General features: G+C 46.4%; 1 protein-coding gene across 1 annotated transcript in view; it reads left to right on the top strand.

Moving 5' to 3' along the window:
- The first annotated feature begins 252 nt into the window (after positions 1-252).
- anln (anillin, actin binding protein) overlaps positions 253-12537 on the top strand; it is a 33580-nt gene continuing 21295 nt past the window's right edge. The window contains exons 1-12 of the mRNA XM_070921830.1: positions 253-379; positions 3028-3178; positions 3288-3728; positions 3913-4205; positions 4690-5062; positions 5370-5566; positions 5648-5752; positions 5839-5950; positions 6272-6597; positions 6709-6851; positions 6958-7099; positions 7653-7788. Coding sequence (XP_070777931.1) covers positions 362-379; positions 3028-3178; positions 3288-3728; positions 3913-4205; positions 4690-5062; positions 5370-5566; positions 5648-5752; positions 5839-5950; positions 6272-6597; positions 6709-6851; positions 6958-7099; positions 7653-7788 — 2437 coding nt within the window. The 5' untranslated portion in view covers positions 253-361. The remainder of the gene's footprint in view (positions 380-3027; positions 3179-3287; positions 3729-3912; positions 4206-4689; positions 5063-5369; positions 5567-5647; positions 5753-5838; positions 5951-6271; positions 6598-6708; positions 6852-6957; positions 7100-7652; positions 7789-12537) is intronic.

The following is a 12537-nucleotide window of genomic DNA, read 5'->3' as shown; positions in this document are numbered from 1 at the left end:
GGGTCCGTAAAGAAATGTGGACGATGGAGTGTTGTGGTCTGCGGTCCGTGACAGCCAATTTCCATACACCCACGCTGTGATTGGCTGAGCACGTGTAACGCCTGGCCTGCTTGTTTCTGATTGGTGCGCGGGCGCTTGCCTTAGCCATTGGAGTTTGCGCAGTAGGAGCAGCGCTGAAATTCAAATTTGAACAGTTGTTTTGTGCAAAGAGGAGTCGAGAAGAGAGAAGAGAAGAGAAGCTGAGAGCCGCTCAGCTCGCCTCGCCTCACTACGCCCTGTTTGTGTACACATAGTGGTGTACACGATTTTTTACAACACCCCGTTGTTGAAATATTGCTCGTGTGGGGACAAACTGTCGAAAATGGACCCGTTTACTGAGGTGAGTCGGCGAGCTAACTCTACTAACTAACGTTAAGCTAACGGTAGATCTAAGTTAGCTAACGTAACGCTAATGCTGAATCAAAATATCTGCGTTAACGTTACCTGCTAATGCTAACATACCTGATATAACATTTACTACTTTTCTAGCGTTATTAGACACATGTTAGTTACGACAGGAGACTTAAGTTGTTTGCTTCCACGGTACTTTTGACATAAGCTAACGTAGCCACACAGAAATGTATCGTTGCTAATACGTTGAAATACGGCCAGTGAAAACATGTCACGTGTTGTTTCTTTGTCTTGTCAGTTGTCAGCGACCACGAATCTGAATTAAAATGAATAACTAACCAGTACATTAAGCTTCTAAAGGCAGTGCGTGTAGTTCTCTCGATGTTTGACAAATTAGTAAGTGAACGTTTTTCAAATGGAACGACTTTGACTCCATTTATGGCAAAGGTATGTGTCAGCACTGGAAACTGTCCAACGCTTGGCCCTCTTTTGCTTCATTTTCTCTTTTCCTTAATGCGCTCATGCTGGGTTTTTTTTTTCCTTTGCAAGCTGAAACTAGACATGAATTGTATCTGATAACATTTCGTCTTACTCCAGTATCCTGGCCAGTGGAGCTTTTTGAAAATTCAAATCCGGGAACTGCAAGCAGGAGTGGCTCATTCCTGAGGAATGCTGCTAAATGTGACTTCAGTGTTTTCCACTCTGCCTGGAGAAGCTGCTGCAGGAATGTGTTGGGGCTTGCACAGTTAACGTACAGCACAGTGGATCAGATTGTCTTGACAGGCTGCCGTGTGAGGCCAAGGCAAGGGAGTGTCATAAAACCAGAAGAGGAAGGAAAGAGGGCGAGCAAACAGAGGCTTTTGTGGACAAGGACTGTTTTGTGTGTCTTAGGCTGTTATGCTGCTTGTTGAAGTACTCTATATAGATGCAGGCAATGTTGCTGTGCCTTGCTCCCCACATTTGTGTTCGCGGATATCCAGCAGTTACCTGGGAAGATGGAGAATCAGAAATATTTTTACCTATTTTGAAAAGGCAACAAAAAAAATTCCAAGTCTGACACTGACGAGAGTGAAATATACAGAGGTCTGAGTCTCAAGTTCGGCATCGACAAATTTACTTGGGGAATTCTCAAGCTATGTTGCAGTGTGCGAACAGTTAGAGGTTGTAAAATGTTTCCAACTCACTGAGGGTAATTGTTATTTCCTCCTTAACACCAGAAAGCCCCCCTCCCCCCTCTCCCTCCATGCTCCCACGAGAAGGGAAGTAGTTCCGGTAAATAAAGAGTTTAGCAGACAGAAACAGTTTGTTGGATCACAAACATCGACTCCTTGGCTCTGTTGAAGATCGATTTCAATTCACCTTGTATTCATGTCTGGTTTGGAAAATGGTTTGAGACAAGCTTCCCAACTGAAAATGTTGTTGACTTCAGGTTTCAGGCCATAAGAACTAATTCATGGTGAACTGACTGAGCTCTGACTTGAATGAATTTCTGACATCATCAATATTACGACAATATCATTATTTAAAAATGCGATGTGTGGTTTGCTGTCAAATCAACAATAAACAATTTGGGCGATGGCGGTCTCTCCTGGAAGGCATTCGTAGTGCTGCACTCCACTTTTCACGTGAAAAGTGACAGAAATAGTTTGCAAGGATGCATCAATCGCGGTGTGAACGTCAGATCATTGCTTCCAAAAGTTACAGAAATTGTGAGATGCTCTTGATCTTAATGTAGCTGCTGTGGGAGTCCACAAGACTCGGTGGTAGTCGGGGCAAAACTCCGGCTGGAACAGTGTCCTGTATTTGCGGTCCAGATGAGGGGGTTTGAGGTGGTGTCCAGGCTCATGTGTTATTGGGAGCACCATGTGAGTGATGGCTCTGTTATTGAGATCTGAGAGGTTGGGAGACCAAGCATTTTTGGAAGCAGTGTATATGGGAAAAAACAAAACATTGCTTCAACTGGTGATCATTTTAATTCTGTCCGTCCTCTGTATGTATAAAGTCAGGATGGTTCAATACCACTTTTTCATGACTGATACTGCAATCTTGAGTGTCTGCTGATACTAATCTGATGCTGTCACTTCCCCCCTCTCTTAAACAACTAACATATCTAAAAACTAACAACTGTACTCCCCTAAAGGAAGAAATACAGAGCCCACAACATGACTCAGTTATGGACAGTTCGGTGCACATGACATCTTAAGGCACTCACAGCTGGAACTCCAGGCCATTTTATCTGATATCAAGTCAGCCGCATTGAAATAAAATACATATCTAAGGGTTGAAACAGTGCAAGCTCTAAATGTTTCTTTCACATGAAACCCTCTAGGGTTGAACTGTATGTAAAAGTGCAAGTGTCCAATGCTGTTGCCAGCCCTTGAAACACTCACATTGCTAAAATGTTAAAATGACCACTGTTCACATGACACATCCCGCTCACCTGTGTTACTCCTGACACATCCCTCTTTAAATTCACATGATAGCTTAGGCTGATTATACTTTTTTTTTTTTCCCTCCGATATCCAATCCAGTGATTTTTGACCAGTAGCGGGACAATACTGAGTATGGGATCAGCACATCCCTAGTATAAAGCAGCCATTGGAGTAACTATTTATTTATTTATTTTTGTCAAACCAGAAACTGTTGGAGCGGACCCGGGCGCGCAGAGAAAACCTTCAGAAGAAAATGGCAGAGAGACCAAATGCAGCAAACAGACAGATGGTCAAAAGGCCCAGAGAGCCACTGGCCGACACCAATAGTGTAATCAGCGAGCCAGTCACTGACAAAGGTATGAACGCATATGTCAGACTGCTGCCTGCCGAGACTTGTCCTGTTAGTGTGACCACTGAGTTGCAGCTCGACTCCTCTGCTCATATTTCTACATGGCTTCCTCCCAGTTCCGCAGGTGTCCGCCAAGCCTTCTCCCTCCAAGCGCAGATGCTCGGAGGAAAACGTGCAGCCCGCAGCCGGCGAGGAGAACCAGGAGCCAGCGGCGACGCGAGCCGTGGCTCCTATGCTCTCGGACCCCCAGACGGACAAGAAACCGCCTGTGGGGCCTGCCAGCGTTCGGCATACGTCCTCCCTGGAGAGGGCTGCTACCCGGCCTGCTGTCCAGTCGCAGCCAGAGCAGCTGAAAACCGCTCAGCCGGAGCCAGAGAAGATGGCGGTCGCCCCTGCTCTTGACCTGCCGAGCGGCAGAGAAGCAGACGCGGTGCCTGCCACTTCAGCCCTGCAGAGGAACAAGGAGGACCTGGTGGAAGGTCCAGCTCCACCTGCTGCCGGCATGAAGTCTCGTCTGCAGAGGCTGGCAGAGCAGAGGAAGTGTTGGGATGGCACTGGTAAGAATGCTTTGTGTCCTGCTTGAGATGATTTTTAAGTATTTTCTTTCCACACGTCCGCCTCTGTATAGAAGTGCATGTCTTTAGAGCACCTTGGCCCTCACAGTTATGCTAGCTACAAAGAGTCTGATAGTCATTTGCTTTGTACTTGCCCGAATCAAACACACTGCTACCTTTTTTTCAGGCACCCCCGATGCAGTTCCAGACTGCACCCCCCTGTCCCTGTTGAAGAGACAAGCCGAGGTCCCACCGCCCGCCACCCCCACCGTGTCCTCAGGAAATCCGCTGGGAAGGAGAGGCAGGCTGGCCAACCTTGCCGCCACCATTGGGTCCTGGGAAGACGACCTAAGCCACGCTAACATCCCCAGTGGGAATGCAAAAGAGAAGCCAGTGGCCGCCGGCACTAAACCAAGTGCTGCAGGCCACGTGGGGGCCGCTTCAACTGCAAGCAGCAAGTCTGCAACCAGCTCTAATCAGGTAGGTTTACCTGGAATTGTCTCACTGTGACTGCCAGAGCTGCTCTGAAGTCCACTTCATTACTTTGCACACATTGCTTATGACTGCATTGCATGAATATGATAGTTATACATTCTGAGAAACATTTTATAATAATTAATATTTTTATTCATTACTTTTATACATTTGTTTGCTCGTGTCTCATTCTTCCTGCTGAATTACTTTGTAGTGATTACATGTAAATTATTTTGATAATCGGTCAGTCGAACTTTTGCTTGTTCCAACTTCTTAAATGTGGGTATTTACTGGTGATGTTGGCGATATATGATAGTATATTAAATATCTTTGGCTTTTGGACTGTTGGTCTGATAAAACAAGACATTTGAAGATGTCACCTTGGACTGTGGGAAAACACAATGGGGAACTTTCACTACTTTTGTGACATTTTACAGACCAAACAATGAACATGGTTTATGAATAAAGGGACTGTTGTGTGTCTTTTCAGCCGGCTGCATATTCTCCGGTGAAGTCCAGCCGAGCGGTTCTCCCAAGCCCTCAGAAGGCCGACGCTCCTGCAGCCAGGCCGGCGCTTCAGTCAGTGACCAGTCCTCAGAAGAGTTCCAACCAGGGGATGACCTTCCCCTTAAGTCCTCAGAGGAGCTCTGTCCAGGGAACATCCTTCCCGTCCAGTCCCCAGAAGGCCGGCCCTTCCTCCTCCTCCTCCTCCTCAACATCAGTGCCTCAAAGTCCCCTGAAGAATCAGGCCCTCTCCAGGGGTCTCCACCGCACTGCCAGCCCCCAGAAGCCAGAACTCTGTGCCAAGCCCATCATTGCCGGCCCCACTGTACCCCAGGAAAAGGCCACTGCCGGAGCTCCTGGTAAGTTGGATTCACACAAAAATTCAAGGAATTAAAAAGGCTTTTCCATGATTTAAATAAAGGCCACAGCTTGTTTTTAATCTTGTAGTCTATAAAGGTTTTAACCATATTCAACAATGCAGCAGGAGCACCTTCCTGAACGCGTCCTTTGCTTTGTTTTCATATTATCTGGGTTGTTCATTGAGAGAATTACAAACTTTATGTCCTTGTTGGCTTTGTGGCCAAATATGATAATAATTATTTAGTGTTTTAATGTTGTGGATAGTATGAAATAATATGGGATATTGCTTTCCTTCATTCCCAACAGGTGTTAAATCTTTCCTGGAGCGCTTTGGAGAGAGATGCCAGGAGCGTACCAACCAGAGCTCCCCAGCGGGGGGCGCCAGGACTCCCACTGTAACTCCATCGTCAGTCACGCCAAACACCAGGCTGGTGCAGGAGAGGCTCAGGGCTGCCCAGGCTGCAAACACAAGCACTGCTGATCTCACTCAAAAACAGAAGCTGGTAGGTTAATGTGAGATATAGACAGACAGATATATCGCAACGGCAAAATAACCTTTAACCCCCCCGCCTCCTGATTTTCAGGAGCGAGAGTCCGAGCTGGCTCAGATCCGCAGTCGCTTTCAGAAGGGGAGCAATATGTGGAAAAACAAAGATGAAGCAGAAACCAATAAAATCCCAGACACCAAGGTTGGCCAACAAGCATCAGACACACCAATGACAAAGTTATGTTCACCGCATATGCAAGATGATATTTAATAAGTCATTCTTCTTAGGAACAGCTTTACAAGACTATGGAGGCTGAAGCTGCTCCATGTGAGCCACAGGAAGAACCCACAGCGACCTCTGCTGAAAGTGCAGATACACCCACAAAGTGCACTCCGCCAGGTATTCAATACTATTTCAGATTGGTGATTCATTTATTGGGGGGGGGGGGGACTTCGTCGGAGCTGTAGGGGTAATTGTTTGTTTAAAGGTCCCTTATTGTAGAGAGTGAGACTTCCACGTCTTGTTTGATTAGAAAGCAGCTCTGGGTGCTGTGTAAATACTGTGAAAGTATCAAAACACTCAGTCCACGGAGAAATGAAACACAGCCCCTATTCAGAAACTGCTTTTAAACGAGCCGTCAGGACTTCCGTAAGGTTGTGATGTACTTCTTGATAAAGTGTGAAAATATGACATTCTTTTAAGATGCATTATGTTAAATAGCAGGTCTTGGGTTGGTGGTCTCGCCTCCCGTCTCGACATCCAGTCCTCTGAGGCCGGTCGCCCACGCTGTAGAGAAAACAACGGCTGAAACCCCAGAGGAGGAAGAGGAGGAGGAGGTCAAGGAGATAGAGATGAATGTGGACCAGTCCATCAACTCTGCAGTCATCAACGAGTTGTTTGATGGAATCCTGGAGCAGAGTGAAGATCAGAGAGATGATGAGGAGGCGGAGGAGGAAGATGCTTTGAATATCTCCTCCATGTCCCTCCTCACTCCACTCGCGGAGACTGTGGCTGCTGTGGTGAAGAGTCCAGAGAGAAGAATGATGGTCGGTCGCTCTCACTCTCTCTCTCTCTCTCTCTATACTTCCCTGTACTTCACGTTGGACCTTTTGAACAACAGCTGAACAATAACGTCTTCTTCATGCCTTTTTGTGCAGACATCAACTCCAGCCAGCTCATTCATCGTAAAGAGCAACACTCCAGACTCCAAACCTGGCAAGTTCCAGAGAGCTAACATGATCCGAACCGCCTCCTCAGACAGCATTGATGCCTCAGACGAGGACCACAAGCTGCCCTACAGGTAAGTGCTCCCGCGCAGCACTCGCATGTATTAAAGTTGGCCGTCGTCGCTGTTGCAGTAAATATGTAGCTTTTTTATATGTTTGGTTCTTTGTGTGTGTGTTTAGCATTGACGCATATAGGTCCACCAGGGTGAAAGAGACAGAGAGGCCCAACGTGAAACAGGTGATTGTGAGAAAAGAGGACGTTTCTCACAGAGCGGAGGAGCCCAGAGGATCCAGTCTCTTCAGCATCAAACAGAAGATGAAGGTCTGGAATACATACCTTTTCACTTTCATTCCCGCCAAATTACAGTGTAAAGTGTTCGTGTGAAACCTCTTACGCATTTAGGACTTTGTTTACGTACGTTGGTTCTGCATCTAACATTATTGATTAATCTGCTTGTGTATTTTCTCAACGACTCGGTTGTTTGAAACCAGTGGAAAAATGCCCGTCGCAGTATGTGACCTCATCAAATCTCTTGGTTTGTCCGGCCAGTGGCCAAAACCCTGAAGTATTCCATTTATTATAATGTAAGACCAAGAAAATCGGGGTGTAACGGTTCACCGATACGGATTTAACTTTTATAAAATACACAGTATGTATTTGAAGGCAAGCAATGCTGCTTTTATAGAATTATTAATTTATGATGGAAAATAAATGCCTACATTAAACAAATGAAGAGAAGAACTGTATCGGATTGCAGTGAATTGTTCTGTATTAAAATGTATTGTCCCTGAATCGAGATCGGGAGATGGCAGAATGTGTCAGAACCAAGTTTCAAAGCGCTTAGTTGACCACTCGGGTGAATGTGTCTCCGCAGATTCTGACCAATGAGCTGAACCTGCAGCAGACGGTTATCCATCAGGCCAGTCAGGCGCTAAACTGCTGCACTGACGAAGAGCACGGCAAAGGATCCCAGGTGGAGGCTGAGGCGGAGAGGCTGCTGCTGGTGGCAAGTGAGTTCACCCAGACCATAGACGAGTACTAGAATACCACGCTAGGTCCACTTGCATAGGGGTTTTAGAGGGTATTTAGCTGTATTTTATAAGACATGTAGCTGTCCAGTTGTCGTGGGAATTTCAGGAAAAACCGAAGACCGGCAACAAGGGAGCAGTTCTTGTGGTTTTATTCACGTCTGCAGACGGACGGTTCCGACAGCAACTCAATCGCTCCTGCCCGGCTGACCGTACTGCATCTCAGAGTGGTCTGCTTTTATACAGCATGTACAGCAAAGAATGTTAACACTAGTAAGACATACGTCACTCTCTTTGACAGTCATCACCTTGTAAGGATCAAGGCCACAATAAATGATAATTATAGACAGCTGAAAAATGCACCACTGAGAACACGTAGAGAAGTGTTCCCTTGCTAGGGTGAAGGGGCACCACAGCAAATACAGTGGGGCAAAAAGGTATTTAGTCAGCCACCAGTTGTGCAAGTTCTCCCACTTAAAAAGATGAGGTCTCCAATTTTCATCATAGGTATACCTCAACTATGAGAGACAAAATGAGAAAAAAAAATCCAGAAAATCACATTGTCTGATTTTTATAGAATTTATTTGCAAATTATGGTGGAAAATAAGTATTTGGTCAATAACAAAAGTTCATCTCAATACTTTGTTATATACCCTTTGTTGGCAATGACAGAGGTCAAACGTTTTCTGTAAGTCTTCACAAGGTTTTCACACACTGTTGCTGGTATTTTGGCCCATTCCTCCACGCAGATCCCCTCTAGAGCAGTGACGTTTTGGGGCTGTCGCTGGGCAACACGGACTTTCAACTCCCTCCAAAGATTTTCTATGGGGTTGAGATCTGGAGACTGGCTAGGCCACTCCAGGACCTTGAAATGCTTCTTACGAAGCCACTCCTTTGTTGCCCGGGCGGTGTGTTTGGGATCATTGTCATGCTGAAAGACCCAGCCACGTTTCATCTTCAATGCCCTTGCTGATGGAAGGAGGTTTTCACTCAAAATCTCACGATACACGGCCCCATTCATTCTTTCCTTTACACGGATCAGTCGTCCTGGGCCCTTTGCAGAAAAACAGCCCCAAAGCATGATGTTTCCACCCCCATGCTTCACAGTAGGTATGGTGTTCTTTGGATGCAACTCAGCATTCTTTCTCCTCCAAACACGACAAGTTGAGTTTTTACCAAAAAGTTCTATTTTGGTTTCATCTGACCATATGACATTCTCCCAATCCTCTTCTGGATCATCCAATGCTCTCTAGCAAACTTCAGACGGGCCTGGACATGTACTGGCTTAAGCAGGGGGACACGTCTGGCACTGCAGGATTTGAGTCCCTGGCGGCGTAGTGTGTTACTGATGGTAGCCTTTGTTACTTTGGTCCCAGCTCTCTGCAGGTCATTCACTAGGTCCCCCCGTGTGGTTCTGGGATTTTTGCTCACCGTTCTCGTGATCATTTTGACCCCACGAGGTGAGATCTTGCGTGGAGCCCCAGATCGAGGGAGATTATCAGTGGTCTTGTATGTCTTCCATTTTCTAATAATTGCTCCCATAGTTGATTTCTTCACACCAAGCTGCTTACCTATTGCAGATTCAGTCTTCCCAGCCTGGTGCAGGTCTACAATTTTGTTTCTGGTGTCCTTTGACAGCTCTTTGGTCTTGGCCATAGTGGAGTTTGGAGTCTGACTGTTTGAGGTTGTGGACAGGTGTCTTTTATACTGATAAAGAGTTCAAACAGGTGCCATTAATACAGGTAACAAGTGGAGGACAGAGGAGCCTCTTAAAGAAGAAGTTACAGGTCTGTGAGAGCCAGAAATCTTGCTTGTTTGTAGGTGACCAAATACTTATTTTACCGAGGAATTTACCAATTAATTCATTAAAAATCCTACAATGTGATTTCCTGGATTCTTTCCCCCCATTCTGTCTCTCATAGTTGAAGTGTACCTATGATGCGTCCTCAACAGGTCATTCTTGCGATGGGGCGGAACCTCCCCCCATACCTGACGTGAGAACCTTCCCCTGTGGGACTTCTGTCCTCCTCAGAAGAGTGGCCCCGATTTCTGTTTTAAACGCACACACACAAATCAAAAGAAGTTTTTTTTAGTTCCTCTCTGCTTCCTTCTCCTGTCCAGTGGCGCTCTTGGCGCACTGAGAGAGGTGATACCAGTTGTTACCCTTCCCAGCCAGTTTTACTGCAGCCTGCGTTCTGGCTGTCACTTTGAACGGTCCTGTCCACCGTGGTTCACTCCACTTTCTTTTTATGGCCTTCAGATACAGGAACTCTGGAGGTCCTTCCGGTCCTGGCTCTGGCTCCTGTCCCCGCGTGGAGAGGCCCTCTCCTGTTGGGGATGGAGAATTCTGACACCAGAGCGTTTATTTTCACACAATATGGCTTATAACCCACATTAGAGATTTCTTTCAGGGAGTGAGTTGGACCAGGTATTTCTCTGCCATGATGTAGCTCAAAAAGAGTTAAACTAGTCTCCCTATTTGCTGCAGCGCTCACTCCCAGGAGGGCCAAAGGCAGGGCCTCTGGCCACTTTGTTTGTATGACATTACAATTTTCAGTAACTTGTTTTTTAATGTCTGATTCATCCTTTCCTCTTTACCTTGAGACTGAGGGTGATATACGGTCCCATATTTGTGTTTCAATCCCAATGCTTTTTCAATTTTCTCCAGGTCTTTGTTTTTGAAGTGTGTTCCATTATCAGAGCGAATTAGTCTGGGAAAACCGTGAGTGGGAATGTAATGGTTTATCACACATTTTATCACTGATGTGGCATCCTCCCTCGCAGTGGGATAGGCCTCAACCCACCTTGAGAAGGAGTCCACAATCACCAACATATAGCGTTTCCCACCCTCACGGTTTAACATGTCTGTGAAATCAATAGTGATTTCCTGGCCTGGTGCAGCTGGTTCTGGATACTTGCCAGCCTCTACTCTAAGGGCTGGTCTTACATTACAGGTTTGACACACTGAGCAGTCTTTACCAAAGTTTTTTATTATAGCATTTTTGCCATCAGTCCACCAGTGTCGTAAGTCATGTGTCATTTGTCCAATGCTCCTGTGGTCAGGTCCAAGAGTCTGTGTCAACATGCTGTGTAGCCACTGAGGGGGCATTATCACTTGACTATTTAAATGCCATATTCCTTGGCTGTTTTGCTGTCCCCCTTTTGACTTTGATCAGTAGGTGATGCATGACTACGTGTGCGATTTTTTTTCTGTCAATTTAGCAACTGCTGCTGCATATCTGACACAGGGGGCGGCTCTTTTTTCCTGCACATCAAACAGTACACTACAATATATCAACACTCTCCTATTCCCCCTTTGTTTCTGATAGAGAACACCATATGCAGACGCCTGTCTCTCAGAAACATCAAGAAAAAACGGTTGAGTGTAATCAGGGGGCGCCAAAGATGTGGCCTGTGACAGATCCTGTTTGAGACAAATAAAATCTGAATCGGCTTCCACCGTCCAATCCAACTTGGCACTGAGATTGCGGCACCCCTGAGTTTTAACCAGTGCACGCAGAGACTCAGTCCTACCTGCATAATCCGGCACAAAATGTCTGGAGTATCCCGTGAGACCCAAAAAGGAGAGCATATCCTTAACTGTTTCTGGCCGTGGGTGATTTAAAATCGAGTCTTTGTGTAATGCAGAGATATCAGCACCCGTGCCGGAGACCTCTCTCCCCAGGAAAGTAACAGAAGCTCTACAGCACTGTAACTTAGTTTTAGATACTTTATAGCCACATGTATGCAGACGCATTAGGATGGAGCGGGTGAGCTGTAGACATGTATGAGGGGATGGACACGCTACCAAAATATCATCAGCGTATTGGACCACCAGACAGCCGTCTGGTATATCAAGGTCAGCAAGCTGAGCACGCAAAGTGTCGTTAAAAATGGAAGGGGAAAGTAAGAATCCTTGTGGCATGCGCGTATACGTCAGTCTCCGCCCCCCATATGTGAAAGAGAACATGTCCTGCAGGTGTGGAGCCAGGGGAAGACAGAAAAAAGCATTTGCCAGATCAATACAAGAAAAGAACTGGTGTGAAGTATCCAGCATAGCAAGAGCAGCATGGGGGTTGGGGACAGGGGTGACGGGGGAGGTAATAATACCGTTAATAGCTCTTAGATCATGAGCCATTCTATATGTGCCAGACGGTTTTTTAACAGGTAAGATGGGGGTGTTCCACTGTGACTGTGCCGGTCTCAACACACCGGCCTGTAACAGGCCTTCTATGGTGGGCTTAATACCATCCGTGGCCTCCTGTTTATGTTTATACTGTGGTTGCCAAATAGGAGCAGCTGTAGGTTGGACAGAGAAAGTGACAGGATTCCCATTTTTGCAAAAGCCAACATCAAAGGGTCCAGATGACCACAGTGAGTCAGGTAGGGTCTGGAGCATTTCCTGCGTCCCATCCCCGTCAGTGCGTTCTCTACCATGATGCCTGGTGAGAGTTTCATGCTGACATATGCCATTAAGGTCTGTTTGATATTGGATACGGTACATGTGAGTGGATGGGGAGATAAACACCCTAGGTATTTGTGTGGGCTGCCAATCTGTGAGTGTGAGTGCTTTCTTAACCATGGGACCCAACTCTTTGGCCTGATGCCCAGCATGCAAGGCCAAAGATATGTGTGGGGTGGCAGTGTTTGACATTTCATACCAAGATTTCCTGTCCTCGGGAAGTATAACTATTGCTGCCACTCCTTCCTGGCCCACATATATGCCCTCTA

The sequence above is a fragment of the Enoplosus armatus genome, chromosome 16 (genome assembly GCF_043641665.1).
Source record: "Enoplosus armatus isolate fEnoArm2 chromosome 16, fEnoArm2.hap1, whole genome shotgun sequence".
NCBI lineage: Eukaryota > Metazoa > Chordata > Actinopteri > Centrarchiformes > Enoplosidae > Enoplosus > Enoplosus armatus.
Note: the sequence above shows the minus strand (reverse complement) of the source record. Positions and strands in the feature narration are given on the sequence as shown.